This window comes from Chionomys nivalis, chromosome 13 (genome assembly GCF_950005125.1).
Source record: "Chionomys nivalis chromosome 13, mChiNiv1.1, whole genome shotgun sequence".
NCBI lineage: Eukaryota > Metazoa > Chordata > Mammalia > Rodentia > Cricetidae > Chionomys > Chionomys nivalis.
In genome coordinates, this window is record NC_080098.1 from 34,129,941 (window position 1) to 34,148,664 (window position 18,724).

Here is an 18,724-nt window from a genome sequence, read left to right on the forward strand (position 1 = left end):
ACGTGTGTGCATGTGTGTGTGCACACATGTACATGTGCATATAACCAAGGTGCTCTAAAGGTCAGAACAGAAAAAGGTAAAAGATCCCTTGGAGTTACAGGCATCTGTGGGCCACCTGATGTGGGTGCTGGGATCTGGATTCCCACCATCTGCAAAATTAATAAGCACTATTTTTTGCTGTTCATTTTACCTGCATATATGTCTGTGTTCTATGTACCATCCCCGGTATCCATGGAGGCCAGATGTAGGCACTGGCTCCATGTCACTGGAGTTACAGAGAGTTGTAAGCCACCGTGAGGATCCTGGGAATCAAACCCGCATTTTCTGAAAAAGCAGCCAGTGCCCTAAACACGGAGGCCATCTCTGTAGCATTATGATTATTTCTTAAAATAACAGTCTCAAAACTAAGTGAACTCTTTCCTGTTTCTCATCCATGCTTCCCCTGAACAACTATCCTCAAGATATGCTCCTTTTAGGTCTTTGGTTGTTTGACTATTGAAACTGTGTGTTTGTGTGTGTTCACATGTGTGGGTATGTATTCACACGTGTATAGGTGTGCTTGCTTGTGGAAGGCAGAGGATAACCTTAAATATCATTTCCCAGACATTGACCCCCATTTATCCTTTGAGATGGGGTATCATACTAGTGACATTTACCAAGAAGGCTGGGCTAGCTGGGCAGCAAGCCCCAGCGATTTGCTCATCTCTGCCTTTCTAATACTGGGATTACAAACAGGTCACCACACTCAGATTTTCTTTATTTTCATGGGGTTCTGGGAATCTGTCATTTCCTCATATTGCAAGGTAAGCACTGAACTGACTAAGCCGTTCAGTACATAAATGTGTATCGAAGAATAGTTTAAAATTATGTAAGTTTTGAGTTTTGTTTTATCTAAAGGAGTCATTCAAAACAAAACAAAAAGTGAAAATTGACCATGTACAGTGGCACACACCTATCATCTCAATACTTGAGATCCAGGTGCAGAAGGATTGCTTCAAGTCTAAAGCCAGCCTGCTCTACACAGCAAGGTCTGAACTAGCCAAGGCTACATAGGGAGTCCCTGTTTCAAAAATCAACACAACACGAAACAAAATGTCGCAGATTCTTCATGCCATCTGATTTTTCTTTCTTTTTTTTTTGTAGTGATAATTAATGACCCTTTAATGACCCTAAAGCGAGTGAGTGAGTGGATAAACTTTGAATTCAAATGAGCTTCAATTATCAATACAGAAAGGTCAAAGCCGCCTCAAAAGCATACAATTATCAACTAAGTCGAATGAACTATTATGCAAATAACTTGGAACAGTCGTCTAAGAAACAGCAATAAAACAGATATACTCTTGTAATTTCATTCTATCAGATGAGATAGAGTGCTAATCTACTTATGCCAACCCTGTCAATGGGAAAATTAAATTCTGGAAAATATAACAATGTAATTATCTCTTCAAAAGAAAACAATGAGGCCCTAAACATTTTTTTCTTTTATCCGGGAAATGAGTTTATAGCCTAATTATTTGTGTTTTGAGAAGTCCTGCACCCATTAGCTGCGTGGTAAGGCTTTGTTAGCTTTCTGTTGCAATGGGCCACAGTCACCCTGAAGGTTTAAATGAGGAGACTTCCCCAGGACTGTGTTCTGGTAGTTATATTGACCCTTGAGTCAGGTAAGAACTTTCTGAAGTAACAGGAGACAAAGGAAACAGCAGGGTCATGGCTGTTAATTCCTTCCTTTATTTCCTATGCCTCGGACTTAGGAGAAATTCAAATGAAAATAATCAGGCATTCTCGCGTAGGATCTGGGCTGGATATCTCCAGACTTTTGGCATGGGCCAAAGGATTGAAACAGAGCTCACAGGGATTTGAAAAGGTATCAAGGTATCTTTAGTCACAGTGACGACAGATCAGTGTGGAAGGAATGAGCACATGAGTCTACTGTCTGTGGAGGCCAGAGAGGGTGTGGCCCTCCCCGAGATGCAGTTAGAGGCAGCTGGTAGCCTCCCTGTGTGGATGGGTTCTGGGAACTGACCTCCTGGCCCCTACAAGAAGTAATGCAGGTTCTTAGCTGCTGAGAGATCTCTCTGAACCAAGGAGTTTCTGTTTTCACGGGACTAAAGGAAGGAAGGGTTTGTTTACTAGGGGCACAGTTGAGAGTTCTCTATACTGATCAGTGACAGATCAAGTCTACGTGAATCCCCCTTTCCACAATGCATCTGACTTTAATCACAAGCATGCTCAACTACGCACAGGCCTAAGATGGAAAATAGAAGATTGTCTGCAAAAGTTCACTTGGGAACACAGTTTGCCTTATTGCAAAACTTGTCTAGGCTGGGCTGACCTTTCTTTCTTCCTAGGTTTGAACAGACTCTAAGTTTAATGGTTGTTAAGACGAGAATAAATTTATCCCACCACCCAGAGAGAGGTATGCCTTCACCTCACTAGAGGTTCCAGATTGCTAACGAGTTGCTGGCTGCGTTGTCAGAAAGGGGTGTGCATACATAGTATTTTCAGGTAAAGATCCAGGCTTCCCAGTGCATTATTGGAAGGAGGGTGTGTGTACCAAACCCGGCAGAGTCTTAGGTTGCGAAGCCATCCTCTATGCTTACCTGCCTCAGGTGTGTTGACCAACAATAAGCAGAGAGTATCGGGAGCCAAAAGAGGAAAAGAATAAAAGCTTCCAACAAAACATAAGCCTACATTATTACAAGTGAAGTAAGCAGATTAGACAAGTGATAGCCATGCAGAAACTCCATACTGGCTTCCCTTCCACAAATCAAGGGCTTTTGTTTTCCTCCTTGAGTGTAAAATGTCATTTTTCTATTGAGTTACCATGCTTTAGAAAATTGAGATTAGTAGCACAAATCCTCCCACTGGTAACTATCAGAATATTTGAAAGTCAGAAATGCAGGGAAGGACTGGACAGTAGAACTCTAGAAAGACAAGCAACACAGCCTGGCTCATGGATCCCAGTCTTCTCCTCAGGGCACACCTGGCCCTATAAAGACCACTCAGGCAAAAGGAGACAAAGCTCTCTGGCTTAAGGTATCAAAAGAAACCTACTCAGATGCAGAGGGATCCGAACCACTTACAGAAACCCATCTGAATTCTTGTCAGCCAATAACTACACACAGAGGGAGGACGTCGGGAATAATGGCAGCAGGTGGGACTGAGAGAATTGAGCAGAAACATAAAAACCGTTCACTGCCAAAGGCAGAAGCAGGTTTCAGTCTCACAGGGTTACCTGCCTGCAAAACTGAAGTAAGTGTTCAGCAGAAAAAGAAAAGCAAAATTCAGTCTCCACACTGTAACATTTCTGATATCCATTATAGTGTCAAAGTAAATGTCAAAGGGAGGGAAGTGTGTATGTGAGGAAACCATGTGAATGTGGATCCTAATCATACAGCCAGAAGACAAAGACCTTAAGGAAATGTTTTATGTTTTCATTTTCATGTCTGTGAAGTGTGTATATGTATGATTTTACGTGTGTGAGCATTTTACATGTGTAGGTATGCTTACCTGTGTGTTCTTGTGCATGCGGTAGCCAATGTTTGATGCTGGCAATTGCTCTCACTGTTCTTTCATGTGACTCACTGAGGCAGAGTCTCTCAAGAAAAGCTACAGCACACTGATAAAACTACTCTCCATAGCCCCCTTGCTCTGGGGATCCCTGTCTCTGTCTTCCAAGTTTGGAACCCATAAGGTATTTGCACAGGTTCTGTGGACCCAAATTCTGATTCTCATACCTGTGCAGCAAACATTTTAACCACGAAGCCATCTCTCTATCTACTAAAAAATCTATTACACATATAAAATATATTTAAATGCCCAGGAAAATCCTTTACACACACAAGGAATACATAGATAGGTGAGCTCTGCCAGAAAATGCAATGTATATTTAAATACAGAGAAAGAGAGACAGAGCAAGGACTGATAGCAATAATCAGAATATTGGATTAGCTGGATATCACTGGAAATGGAAGGCAAAAAGTTAATGAAATTGAAATAATATTAACAGAAATATCTAATCTGAGAATCACATAGATACCAAAAGTGCTCTAGCTGCCGGGCTTAGTGGCTCATACTGGTAATTTTAGCAGCTGGATGCTGGGACAAGGGAAATGCACGAGTTTGAGACCAGCTTGGGATGCACAGTAAGCTTGAGGCAAGTGTTGGGGTTCAGAGAAAGACCCCATCTTATTTAAAGCAAACCAAAACAGAAATAAAATATACTTAAGATACACAGTCTGCTGTTAAATAGAAACTTCCTTCAAAATGCAACACAGTTAGTTTAATGCATATACCCATCAGGAATACAGCCAGTCAAAAAACACTGAGATCATTGCTGGCATATTATCTTGGCATTCATTCATTCATAAGTGAAATTTGTGTCCATTTTGAGATCTTGGGGGACTATAAACTCTCAAGAAATATTTTTAGCCCATTATTGTGCAGACATTGCTTTCTTCTCTTTTTATTTATATATTGACATGAATACTGTCTTCCATTATAAATCAGTGTGCTAATTATTGAAATTACCAGTAATTATTCTGTATCCTCAGAATCTTATCATTGTCTGCAAATGTGAAGCTCTTTTAAAGAATATTTTTATTTATAATTATGTACATATGTGTGTACATGTGGGTGTGTGCACCTAAATGCAGGTACAAAGAAAGTCAGAAGAGGGCATCAGATCCCCTGGAACCATAGAAATAGATGGTTGTGAGCTGTCCAACATGAGTTCTGGGAATGGAGCTCCTGGCCTCTGCAAGAGCATCATGTTCTCTCAAATGCTGACATATCTGTCCAGCTACACAAAAGGCCAGTTGTCAACAGTAATTTGATAAGTGAATGAATTAAACAAGAACTATATTTTCTTTCCCATGCCCCACAGAAAATGTGCCAGCAAACTACTACTGAAATATTTCCATTTAGAAGATGGCTTTAAAGTATAAAATAATGCCCCCAAATGGGCATGTTAATCTGGCTTCTCATGAAGTGGAAACTATTTCTAAGCCAACTATGGCCTTAGTAAGTGATCACAGGAACCGTGGTCGCCAAGATAGACTCATGAGCACACCAAAACTAGTGCTGTAGAATTGCTGTCTGGACTCTTCTAGCATTGGCTGACACCAATCATTCTTACCCTGTGCAACTGCCGGATAACTAACCAATGGGGTGGGGGAATTGACAGGCTCCTAATCTTGGATAAAAACAATCTTGCTCATTTTAAATTATACATCATTAATAGTATCTAGCTACATACCCATCTCCTTAAAACAAACAGTAGTGAAAGTTAAGAAAAACTAAAAGGTCAAAGAGAATGTGAGACTTTGGAAGCAGGTAGCAGGTAGACGTGTCTGCTGCCAAGCCAAAAGAGCTGAGTTTTAAACCTGGGATTCACATGGTGGAGAGAGAGAAGCAACTCCTCCAAGTTGTCCTCTGACTGCCACATGAGCTCTGTGACACATGTGCCTGCCTCCCTCCACACACAAATAAATAAATAGCAAGCAAACGAACGAACCGTTTTTTAAAGATAAAGATGATTTAATGTGTTTCCTTATGATATTATAATAAGATGAGAATGGTCACTGGGAAATGAATCTCAAAATCATCCCATTAGCCCAACTTCACTGTGGGTGTCTCATTTCCTTAGCCAGTCCTCGGACACCAGCAGACAAACCTACACATTAAGTCCTTGAACATGCAGGTATCCTGCTTCTGCTTCTCTGGCTGGACCCCGACTGAGATACTTCTCATGGCCATTGAAGGTCTCAGGCCATTCACTCTCATGCTGAATGCTATTAAACAGGACTCGCATAGTTGTGACCAAACGTCTCCTAGGAAAACCATTATCTCCACTGTTTTTCATTCTTTCATCAGCTCCTCTTTAGAGAAGGATGCTATATGCAGCTCCTTTGAATTTAATCTAAGTACAAGCAAAGTTCATCTCCATGTTAGCTTTGAGATTGGATTGGTGTTTTCTATTATTAATTAGGGGTTTTTTATTATTAATTTTTTAGTTACCATGCAAAAGTACTAGGTTTCATTAAGACACTCTCTCTCTCCCTCCCTCCCTCACACACACACACTTTGTTCTCATCCTTTTCCATATTCAATGTCCCACTTGTTATACTCTATCCCGTTCTCGATAATTTTGTATAGCTGTTTTTATGAGAAAATCATGCAAAAATTCTACTTTTTAGATATTGAATCCCTTTGAAATGCAGACAATGCCAGGTGAAAGATCTCTCATCTCTATTAGTTTTATCACTGAGGCTGGATCTTCCACAGAACTTAACAAGGCCTCTGTTTCTACAACTGCCTGATAAAGATTGAAAATAATCTCTAAATTATCTCTAGCCACAGATTTGTAATATCTTAATTGACACAGCACACCAAATGCAGTAGGCAAGTTAAATGGCACACTATAAGCTGTTAAACTTAACTCTTATTTTCTTTGTGTGTGGATGGATGCTTTATAGGCTGGATGGAGATATAGCTCGGTAGAGAGGCTGCTTTTTCAGCATGCATAAAGCCCTTGACTGGCTCCCTTGCAGCAAACACATATACCAGGAAGGGTGATGCATGCCTATATTGCCAGCACTTGGGAACCAGGGTGGGAGGATCAGAAGTTCAGGTCGTCCTCAAATACATAGCAAGTCTGAGGCAAGATGAAGAAGAGTGGCAAGGGTGGGAAGGGGAGAGGGAGGGAGCTTTAAAACTTCTATTTTCCGAACCAAAAATAAAAATCTTAAATAAAATAATACACAAAAGATCTCAGCCTGGAAATGTTTCCATTTATTTTTGCCCTCATCTCCAGTCCTTTTAATGGCATTGCCAGTGTCATTTGGGGCTGTCATCCTATCACCTCAAAGGCAAAAGACTTCTATTTGTGGCGCACGAGGGAGGGAAAGCTGGGAGTTCACCTACCAAGGGAATATGTCAGTGGCATTTTAAGCTACAAGAAAATTACACCAGTGTACAATACATATGTACCTGGCAGGGCCTACATTATGATTAAAACTGACATCTAAAGACATCGGTAAGAGACAGTTAAAAGTTCCAGGAGTAGAAAATATGCCTTAAAGACCTCCAGGTGTGAACTGCATTCTTCATTATGCTGACTGCTTTCCTTAATGGAGAGCCCATGCCACTTACGTTCTAAACCATACACCACCTGATGCAATTGCCTCTGAATGCACAGGGCTGTCAGCAACTGGTGATTTTTCTGACAATTCCTGAACTTGAGATTGGCTATTGAACATTCACGTCAGTGTCACAGGCACCCCTGCGACAACCCCCCAAAATAAGTCTTTCCTATCAACTAGGAGAATGGTTTTTTTTTGTTGTTGTTGTTGTTGTTTTTGTTTTTTTTTTTTTTTTTTTTTTTTGAGAATGGGTTTTATTTCTGTTGCTGTTATTGTTTGTTTTGGGCTTTATTTTTTGTAACACCACTTTTAAAAACCCTTGTCACTTATGAATATTAAGAAAGCATGACCGTCCTGATCTGTAAGTTTTGAGAATATAACTATAGTCTGGCCTTGGGGTGATGGCCTTCAAGCTCAGCTCTTCCTGGGAAGACTGAGGCAGAAAGACTGCAAGCGCAATGTCTCTCTCCATTTAGAGAAGTTCGAGGACAGCCAGGGAAATTTGTTGACATCTTTTCTCGAAATTAAAAATTAGAAGAGTCCTGGGGATGGGATGGAGCCCAATGGCAGAGCTCAGCATGACCAAGGAAGAACATCTCAACCAGAAGCACTGTAGGGACCACTGAGGTAGACTCGAAGCTTCTGGTCGTGCTGGGGATGGAACCCAGGACCCCATGCACACTGGGCTAATGCTCCACCCCCCTCCCCCCCAGCTATGTAACTGGGAGAGCTATGTAACCAGTCCTCTTTACATCTTGGTTTTGTGAGATAGAATCTTACGAACTCAATCAGACCAACTTGTGCTCCTCTCTCCTCAGTGGCTGAAAAATGGGCCTGAGCCACCAGGTCAGACTCGGGGTTGATTTTCATTTTAGAGTTCATAAAGCTGAAGATACTAAGAGAGTCTACAGTTGAAGTCCATCATTTCCTCTCACCGAGAAAAGCTTACTCTCAGAGAAACTATCAAGCCAGAGAAACTGTCAAGCCACTGAGGCACAGCAGACCTAAAGCCTACCTGAGTCAGAGACATTAAGAAGGGATTTTTTTTTATTTTTATTTTTTCACATGATATTTATTGAGCTCTACATTTTTCTCTGCTCCTCTCCCTGCCTCTCCCCTCCCCCCTTCAACCCTCCCCCAAAGACCCCATGCTCCCAATTTACTCAGGAGATCATCCAGAAGGGAAGCGCTCATTCTTCCTACTGAAAAAAAAAAGGAGAAGTGCAACATACATTCCATATATATCACTGACACGCCAAGAAAAAACAGTCTCACATCATGCATGTGCACGTAGGGAAAGAGGAGCTTGAGAGATTGCTCAGGTGGTAAAGAACTCGCCTTGCAAGCTTGCCTGAGTTCTAGCCTCAGAGCACACATGAGAAAAGCTAGCAAGCCCTCTACCTCCAGCACTGGGAATGAAAACGGGTGGATCCCTGGGGCCCACTGACCAGCTGGTCCAGCTTAGTTGGGAAACAGGCCAGTGAGAGATCCTGTTTCTTCATGTGTGTCTTCATGTGTGTTCACATATATGTATTTGTGTGTGAGCTCAACATGTATTTTAAAAATACAGATCTGGAACCAAATTATCACTAATAAAGGAAAGAATAAAACTATATTCCACTTTCTCAAAAATTTGATAATATGAACACTCTAATTTTATTTTTGTTTTCATTGGTTTAATGTGTCTTTATTATATAATAGCAGTTAGTGCTGTCAGCATAAATGAATTTTAATTTCATTAGGCTTCTTTCCAATTAAAACGTGGTATTTTAAACATTACAATCAAAACTATTAGCATCTTTAATTTTTTTCACAGTCTATGTGTGGGGAATGTATTTTATATGTGTGTTTCTGTGACGTTTATTTTTCCTGAAATTCCCATTTTTATATTATAATTTATTTTAAATAAAGCTTAATTATCAACATAGTATTCACTCCTGGTGCTGTTGATGTATACTTATAATACCAGTGCTGTAAAGGCTAAGGCACAAAGTCTGAGTCTGAGGACAACCTGAATTACATACTGAATCTCAAGTCAGTCTAGTGTATAGAGAGAGACCCTGTCTCAGAGAAACTTATGTAAACATAGCACACTAATTTACGCGCATCAAAAAAGCACATAAATGAATTTAATTTCTTAAATATCAGAAACATCTATTTTTAGAAATATTTTTCTACCAATCAAAATTACATAAAAACATCTAAAAATTATACCAGTTTAGTCTTTTACTACAATAACACCTGAATACATGCATGCCCCTGAATGCTTTTGTTAGACAAAATTTTTATTCTAATTGTAGCTCTATTTCCCACACAGTTACCAATAAATTCTGAAAATCTATCATCTATATTTAAAATTAAAACTATAAAGGTGAAACTGGAGAGATGGCTTGGCAGTTAAGATCACTTACTGTTCTCGCAGAGGACCCGAGTTCAGTTCCCAGCCTCCATATCAGGTGGTTTACAACTGCCTGAAACTCCAGGGACCCCAATGCCCTCTTCTGGCCTCTATAAGCAGCCCACACACATGTGCATGTAAGCAAATACTCATAAATGAAAGTAAATCTTTTAAAAACATACAGTGGACAGAGTTCTGTTTACTCTAGCAGGACTGCCAAAATTTCATTATAGAAAGAATGTTATAATGCAAGACATTTATTAAATAGTAGTTAAGCCCAACAAGTATATAATTAAATCTGTTTACTATCAACATTTCTTAAAAGTTTCAATAAAGGGATGGAGTTACTTTTGGATGACAGATTGCAAATTGTCTTAATTTATCCTCTAATGCATCACTGAATTAATTCTCTTTTTAATTTTTTCCATTTGTTGATTTAGTGCATATGTGCATGAGTGGGTGTGTGCATAAGTGTGTGTGTACCTGGGTGTGTGTGTGCATGGCTGGGTATGTGCATGGGTGGGTGGGTGTGTGCATGGGTGTGTGTGTGCATGGGTGGGTGTGTGCATGGGTGTGTGCATGGGTGTGTGTGTGCATGGGTGGGTGTGTGAATGGGTGTGTGTGCATGAGTGGGTGTGTGCATGGGTGGGTGTGTACATGGGTGGGTGTGTGCATGGGTGTGTGTGTGCATGGGTGTGTGTGTGCATGGGTGTGTGTGTGCATGGGTGTGTGTGAGGTGTGTATGTATGAGTGGGTATGTGCATGGATGTGTGGGTGTGTGCATGGGTGGGTGTGTGCATGGGTGTGTGTGTGCATGAGTGGGTATATGCATGGGTGTGTGTATGTGGGTGTGTGCATGGGTGTCTGTGTGCATGGGTGTGTATGTGCATGGGTGTGTGTGTGCATGGGTGGGTGTGTGCATGGGAAGCAGAGGACAATCTATAAGCACTGTTTCTTTCCTTCCAACATGTTGGTCCAGAGGATCAAACCCAGGCCATAGCCTGGGAGCCAACACCTTTACCTGCTGAGCCCTGCTGTTGGACCTTCTTTTATAAATGTGCTATGGTAGCTATATATAAACTATGTAATAGAAAGGGTAATTTTTAAAAGAAGTAACACAAGCAATTGTCTCAACCTCTTAGAAAAATCTATTACCTGGTCTGCCAGTAATATTTAAAATTTGTTGTCATTTTTAAAATTAAGCATCTTCCTGAACCCAGCTCCACTGTTTGTCACTTTCTCCTCGTGTGTGGCAGCCATTGAGAATTGCATGTAAAGAGCCTGTATGGGAAAACAGGTCCTCAGCACCCTTTAGCGTGGAGCAGTACTGTGGACATGGGAGTCAGGCAAAAACTGAGCTTCAGAGAAAGAGTTCATCCTTGTCATGTTCAGACAATGGCCTCACTGCCTTCAGTGGAAATGGTGGCATTATTTGACTCTCAGCTTCAGAATAGTTGATCTGCTTGCCCAGGGATCCCCTTTCTCTGCCCCCTGAGGGCTGAGATTACAAGTGTCTGCCACAACAAGTCTCAATACAAAAATCTCCCCTCCCCCACTCTTATTTTCTGATCTCTTTAAAGTCTATGAACTTGAAAGATTAGCACATGTTCTTTCATAGCCTACATAAAGATGCAGGCTTTGTATTTGTTTTATTTCCTGCAGGTCTGTGATCATTAAGGCTGCATTAGAGATTTGGCACTTAAATTTCACAACTTACACCTTCAGTGTTTCTCACTATTTAATACCATGAAACATATACATTTTGTCACATTCAATACTTTCATTTGCCTGGATATTATCCCAGTGTGTATTTCAGTCAAGCTCCTTTCTTGCCTTGGGATCATATTGCTCCAATATTCCATAAGCCATTCTTTTTCCCCAATCTCTCCAAATAAAATCTCATTACAGGTCTCTATCATGGCTTTTATTTCATGATCCAAAGCCAAATTGTTTTCATTTTCAATTGCATTTTATTCTACTCATATATCCTGATAAAGCCAATGCACTGGGTCCATCCTCTACCACACGTTAGGTTCTCTGATCTCCTTGCTCTCTGTGGTCTAGTGATGGAGGAGGGTTTATGTGTTACTTTCATTGGTTAATAAAGAAACTGCCTTGGCCCTGATAGGACAGAAAATTAGGTAGGCGGAGTAGACAGAACAAAATGCTGGGAGAAAGAAGCAGATTCAGTCAGTCACCATGATTCTCCTCTCCGAGACAGACGCAGGTTAAGACACGCTGAATCTTTCCTGGTAAGCTACCACCTCGTGGTGCTACACAGATTATTAGAAATGGGTTAATCAAGATGTGAGAATTAGCCAGTAAGAGGCTAGAGCTAATGGGCCAAGCAGTTTTGAAAAGAATACAGTTTCCGTGTAATTGTTTTGGGTAAAGCTAGCCGTGCAGGAGCCGGGCAGCGGGAAGCGGCCCGCCGTTCCACACTATAGTCTTGGCTTCCTGTCTTTGTAAACATCTGCACTTGTAGTTCTTCCTGAAAAGTTTTTCATTCATGTAAGGCTGGAGGGTGAATACAGCATCTTCTTGCTCAATCTCTCTTCCATCACCTTACTTTAATAAACACTATACATAAAAGAATATTTACCTTGTCACTGCTATATCTGTGTTTCTAGAAAATTTTTCTTGTTTTTTTTTCTACTTCAAGAGAGCCTCTATATAATCCATGTTATCCATGAATTCATGATCCTCCTGCCTACCCTTCCCTCAATATCCACCTGCTTCTGCCTCCCAAGTGTTGGAGTATCAGGTACACGTTATGGTATCTTGATTTCTCATTTTTAAAACCTTAGAGGGGACAATGAAAGGTAATAATGGAGTGGGTGGAAAATACAGAGTGGGTGGCAAAGTATGATTATGTTACATAAAAAAATGTTATAATGAAAGCTGTTATTTTGCATGCTAACTAAAAATTAATAATTCTAAAAAGAAATATATCCATAACACAAAAGATTATTATGATCCTATTTTATAGGAGATGACCAAATCACTCCATGTTCCTCTCATTTTCACCAGCTTTGGAGACAAGGATTTTGAATTTTAAATGTTATACTTTGGGAAATCTTCTCAATGTTTTCCTACATAGTTGTGTGTAGTGTGTCTGTCTATATGTCTATCTGTGTATTTTTGTGTGTGCCCAATAGCAAGTGCATGTGCAGATGCACAGCCATGCATGTGGAAACAGCCTTGGGTAGCATTCTCCAGGTTCTGCTCACTTTCTTTTGAGAAATTAAGTCTCTCTGGAACCTTGAGCTCATCAGTTCAGCTAATCTGGCTGGCCAGCTGCCTTAGAGATCCACCCATCTCTGCCTCCATAGTATTGAGGTTATCAGTGCAAGCCATTAAGACCAATTTTAATAATTTAATAATTGTGCTGCCAGTACACGGGAGGCTGAAACAGGAGAATAAACACAAGAAAGAGGTAAGTTTGGGCTGCATCCTGTCTTTGAAAGAATACTACATACTAATCAAAGGGAAAATCCACCAAAAAGACACTGCAACTCCTAACATCTATGCACCAAATACAAGGACACTCAAATTCAAAAAGAAACACTACCACAACTTAAATCACATACTGACCCTCACACGCTGATAGTGGGTGATTTCTATATCCCACTCTCTTCAATAGACAGGTCACCCAGACAAAAACTAAAGAGAAAGGCTGGAGCTAACAGATGTTATAAACCAAATGGTCCTAACAGATATTTACAGAACATTTCCCCCAAACACAAAAAATAGCCTTTCCTCTGAGCAGCTTATGGAACTTCTCCAAAGTTGACCACATATTTGGACACAAAGCAAGTCTCAACATATAGAAGAAAATTCAAATAACACCCTGTAGCCTATCTGAGCACTACAGAGTAAAGCTGAATATTAACAATAGAAACAGCAGAGAGCTTGAAAACTCATGGAAAACGCTACTGAACTTAAAAAAATGAGTCAAGAAAATTACTTTCTAGAATGAAATGAAATGAATACACATACCCAAACTTATGGGACACAATGAAAGCAGTGCTAACAGCCAAGTTCATAGTACTAAATGCCTACACACAAAAAACAAAAAATGAACCCAAGAGCATCTTTGGTGGTTCTTTGTCTTATAATGTTGTGTCATATATTTTCCTTTTTTATTCTACATTTTAAAGCTTTTTATTCATATACCTTTTATTTTCTCTCTCTCTCTTTTACCCTATTGGTCCTTGGCACATATGTTATGGCTTCCAGTCTAGTATTTTCACTGGATTCCTGAATGTGTAAATGAGAGGGCTTCTGCTTCTGTATCTGCTTCTTGTGCATCTCTACCTGCTTCTTGTGCCTTTTTCTTGGACTCTTCTTCTGTTTGTTTTGTCCTATTCTGATGTGTTAGTTCTTTTTGTCTTGTTATATTTTTATTTTATTATTATCCCTTAGAAGCCTGTTTGTTTTCTAATCAGAGATAGAAAGGGTGGATCTGAATGGGAGGCGAGGTGGGGAGGAACTGGAAAGAACAGAGGGAGGGGAAACCATAATTAGGATATACTATTGAGAAAAAAGGTATTTTAATAAAAGAAAAAAATATATAAAATAAAAATTTATACTTAAAAAAATACCAAAGAAAAGCAATCAAGAAGGAGATGGAGGGTGTGCTTTATCTAAAAATGAAAACCACGAAGCCAGCAGGCTCTCTCGGCTCATTTCAGTAGTTTGAGAAACCAGTTTAATGAAAAGTTAGGAAGAGAAGCTGGGAATGAAAAAACTTTACGTCAGTTCTTTCTATAATTTCAACATCAAAGAAACAGAGCAGCGACACATGAACAGAAATTCCAAAGTGACGCAGGCCATCTTACCTTGGAAGACCGGAAGGCAAATGCTGTTGACTTTACATCAGCCTTTTCTTTGTCCATGAGTAGAAGGTTCTTGTCTTCCATAAGGCTTAAGTATTTTCCTGTTGTGACATGCCGCAGTCGGAACGGCTGGCCCCATCTTATGTGACTTCCACTCCACCTGACCAAAAAACCAGAACTTGATCCAACCACATCACCATGAGAGAAGCAGCTACTGACAAGTACAAGTGTGAGTGTGTGCGTATGTGCGCATGTGCGCATGCGTGCATGTGTGTGTGTGTGTGTGTGTGGTGTGTGCATGCAATGCACATGTGTGAATAAACACTATAAATAGCTTGTACAGACATAAATGCTGTATGTCTGCATGCACAAACATCTCAGAACCAGGTGCAATAAAGGAGACAGACTGAGAAAACTGAAGGTGAAACTCACAACTTTTATACTTCAGAATTAGGGAAGAATTACTTTAATATGTAGCTATGACGGTTCCCTTACTTATATATTATAAAATGGCAGTTTAATTATATACATGTATATATTAGATGCATATCTAATACAATTTTACTTTTAAGCTTAATAATTATCAAAAGTATTACAATTTAGGTGGACTTAATCAGCTTTATATTTATATAAAAATAATTGAAGTTTTTAATTATTAAACATTAAATATTATGAATACAGAAGTTTGGTGGTAGAGATTAACTAAACAGTATGTAAGAGTTTACAAGAACATCTTGTTGCTAAGCAGGAAGAAGGAAAACTTGGACACTCACAAAATCACACCACCATGAAGTAAAATCTCTTGACTAACACAACTGAGAAAGAAGAATAATAAGCAACATTACCCATGAAAAAAGAATCCGAGTATTTTTAAGTAAATGAAGTAGAATATGAACTCAGTAATATTTATTCTCACTTCAGTGTTTGGGAAGCAGTGATGAAGCCACTTTATTTTAAAATATCACTTCTTTAGGCTGGTGGCACACACCTTTAGTCCCAGCACTCAGGAAGCAGAGACAAGCAGATCTCTAAATTCAAGGCTAGCCTGGTCTACAGAGCAACTTACAGGACAGTCAGGGCTACACAGAGAAACCCTTTCTCAAAAACACAAAACAAAAACATTGCTTCTTTTATACACAGGAAGTTATTTTCCACCCATCTGTTTAAACATATCAGCACAATATTAATCTAAAATTGCTGTATGGAACACCTGAGCAAAGTGACTGCAGACACTAAATTATTGCATTTATCATTAAATTAGGTAAATAGCTCACATTTTTTTTTAAAAAAAAAATACATCTCTAGACACTGACTCTAGTAAAAACAGCCCTTGGCTTTCGCTCAACGAGTCTGTATCCTACACCAATAATGTCCACTGGAGTGCAATATTATAGGGAAAATCTATGGACAGCTTAGTGCATTTTAAATATAGACTAAGTCTTCCATCAAGGCCAGCTGGACTAGGACTGAATAAGCATGGGTTGAAACTGGACTCTCTGAACATGGCGGACAATGAAGGCTGATGAGAAGCCAAGGACAATGGCACTAGGTCGATCCTAATACATGAACTGGCTTTGTGGGAGCTTAGCCTGTTTGGATGCTCACCTTCCTGGACCTAGATAGAAGTGGGAGGACCTTGGTCTTCCCACAGGGCAGGGAATTTGGACTGCTCTTCAGTATAGAGAGGGAGGGGGAATGGAGTGGGGGGAGGAGAAAAGGAGTGGGGATAGGGGGAGGGGAGTGGGGGGAGGGGGCAATATGTGGGAGGAGGGGGAGGGAAATGGGAAACGGGGAGGAGGCGGAAATTTTAATTAAAAAAGAATAGAATAAAAAAAAGAATTTGAAAAAAAAGTACTTCACTGATACTTTAGTTTTGTCTAAAGCAGTTTAAAGCTATGCCTTTATCAGTGATGTAGTGTTCATTTAAATGAACTAAAAATCACTCTTAAGATAACTTTTAAATTTACCAGAAATATGTATACAAGTATGTCTATCAAAATTCTTACTGCTATAATGAATACTGTCATGATTTTTGCTACTATCCAGAATATCCCACTCCAGTCAAGCTACTTGCCAATAAAGTTCACATCTCTGCAAATAACTACTGGATTCTTAATATTCAGGTGCACCTTTGTAAGTTTTTTTCCTTTATTTTATTTTATTCTTTTTTAATTAAAATTTCCGCCTCCTCCCCGTTTCCCATTTACCTTTGTAAGTTTAAACCTACAAAATTTCAGGCTCCAGGTGAGTGACAGGTTTGCAGATAATGTGTCCTGTTTCCAAATTTGACACAAATCTGTCCTGGTAACACTTTATGACAGGAAGATACCAGGTGTAGGATAAGATGATATAACAAAGCAAAAGAGATTGAGGATAAAGGTAGGCTGTAGGAATGCATGAAATGGGTGGGACCATTCTTAGGTCTAGTGCCTAGTGAATCAAGACAGACAGAAGATACAGAAAGAGATAAGAAGAACAAGGGGTTGGGCACTACATTCATTCTCCATGTTGCTTGCTGCTGGAGCTATTAACTGGACCATCTTACCCTGAATTAGAAGCCAAAGGCAATGACCACTCTACACCCTCAGAACCTTAGGCTGGGTTTAGAAGTTCTACTTACGCGACTCTTAGGGTCTCTAGTCTCCAGAGGGAGCGCGCATGAACTGATACAGCACCACCTTCGTAATGAACTGTTCTGTTGACATGAAAAAAAGGTTGAGTTTAACAGTTTCATCCTGTGAACTCTGTCTTTTAAGCAAATTGAAAGAAAGCAGGTACAGAATAGCCTGTGTATGGACAGTTAAGGATCTACTGTGAGGCAGGAGATAAGACAGCTGGAAATAAAAATAAGTGTAACAGTGACCAACATAAGTTCTTTCTCAATAAACATTTACTTAAACATATTTTCTCACTATCATTTCACCCAATAATATTAATACATTTTTTCCATAACTGCCCTCTACAAGACAGATTTTTTTCATCAACTTTTGTCTATGGAAGTACACACTTGCCAGGTTAGGCATGGTTTTACATATTATTATTTAAATATGTGTATGTAATTGTTCACAGATATAAATTTGACTTTTATTATTTAAAATTCTTCTGAGAAATATAAGAAGACTGATTATTAGTATTTTAATACAATCATCTGAAATTTACACCAAATGGGCAATGTATGACAAAATATAAACAGATGGAATGTGAGAGATGGGTCAATGGTTAAAAGTACTTGCTCTCCTTGCAGAAAACCTAAGTTTGGTTTCTAGGACCCATGCTGCATGGCTCACAACTGCCTTTAACTCCAGCTCCAGGTGAGTCAATGCCTTCTTCCAGCACCCATAGGCACCCACACATGTATGCACATACACATAAATTCGTAAGTAGAAATAAATTCTTTAATATATAATGCACAAATATGCATAAGCAAAAAACTCAGAAAAGGTAAATCTCCGGATGTGCATCACATGCACCCAAATGCAAGCACACCTAATAATTTAACATGTTATCAAGAGTCTTACACAAATTAGCCAAATCTGTCTCTGCGACCACCCTTCAACACCACTGCAAGGAAGCTGAAGCCTGTGAACACACCTTGCATCTTTTCCCAAGGATTCAGAGTCTTCTCTAGAGTACAGTCCTCATTGTCCAAGCACACACAGGAATTTCCTCTCTCCAGCCTCCCTCTGCCTCACTACCACCTGCCTCCTGTTGGCTCTCCTGGTGCTCCGGTCTCATCCCCAGACCTGCAGCTTCTCCACTGACATGGATTTTGCTGTGCTGTGACTGTCAAATAACCCCATGTCACCAACTTCAATAGGGGGTTCTTTTGAAGAAAAAAACTGTGAAAACCCTTTCTGTCTGGGCCATGTTCTGACACCATCCTGGCCTGCTTCTCCTCCTTATCCCCTCTGGTATCCCTTTCACTCTCTTTACTATGGAATTTCTCAAAGACACATGAAATTATACTAAATAAGCCTTTGCACACCCAGCACAAAAGGCTAATAATCATCAATGTAAGATCAGCTCAACCTACTACAGCCTCTAATTATCCCTCCACAGACCACCTGCAAAAATATTGATTTACAAAATACCCGGCGAGTTTTCAAATTTTCTAAATCGTCTCACGAAAAACTTTTCTCTCATTTCTAAATCTACCTCTAGCCATATCTTCTTATTCAACTTAGATTTTTCTCAGTAACATTTCAGATATCCACGCTGCCCACTTCCTGTGATATCACAACCATCAGGAGGCACACAATGTCTGAATGTTCATTTCTTAAGATTGACCAGTAGGCTCAGGACCATCCTCAGCTGTGCACAGTGACAAGATCTGTAAACACTATCTA

At 39.8% G+C, this 18,724-nt stretch overlaps 1 protein-coding gene across 2 annotated transcripts in view; it reads right to left on the reverse strand.

Moving 5' to 3' along the window:
* The window catches only part of Ryr2 (ryanodine receptor 2), a 565,815-nt gene that overhangs the window by 280,758 nt on the left and 266,333 nt on the right, over positions 1–18,724 (reverse strand). Inside the window, exons 11-12 of one of the 2 annotated variants that reach the window (XM_057787812.1) lie at positions 16,999–17,073; positions 14,382–14,538 (exon numbers count right to left, since the gene is read on the reverse strand). In XM_057787812.1, coding sequence (XP_057643795.1) covers positions 14,382–14,538; positions 16,999–17,073 — 232 coding nt within the window. The remainder of the gene's footprint in view (positions 1–14,381; positions 14,539–16,998; positions 17,074–18,724) is intronic. The other variant, XM_057787811.1, reaches the window with a different exon arrangement.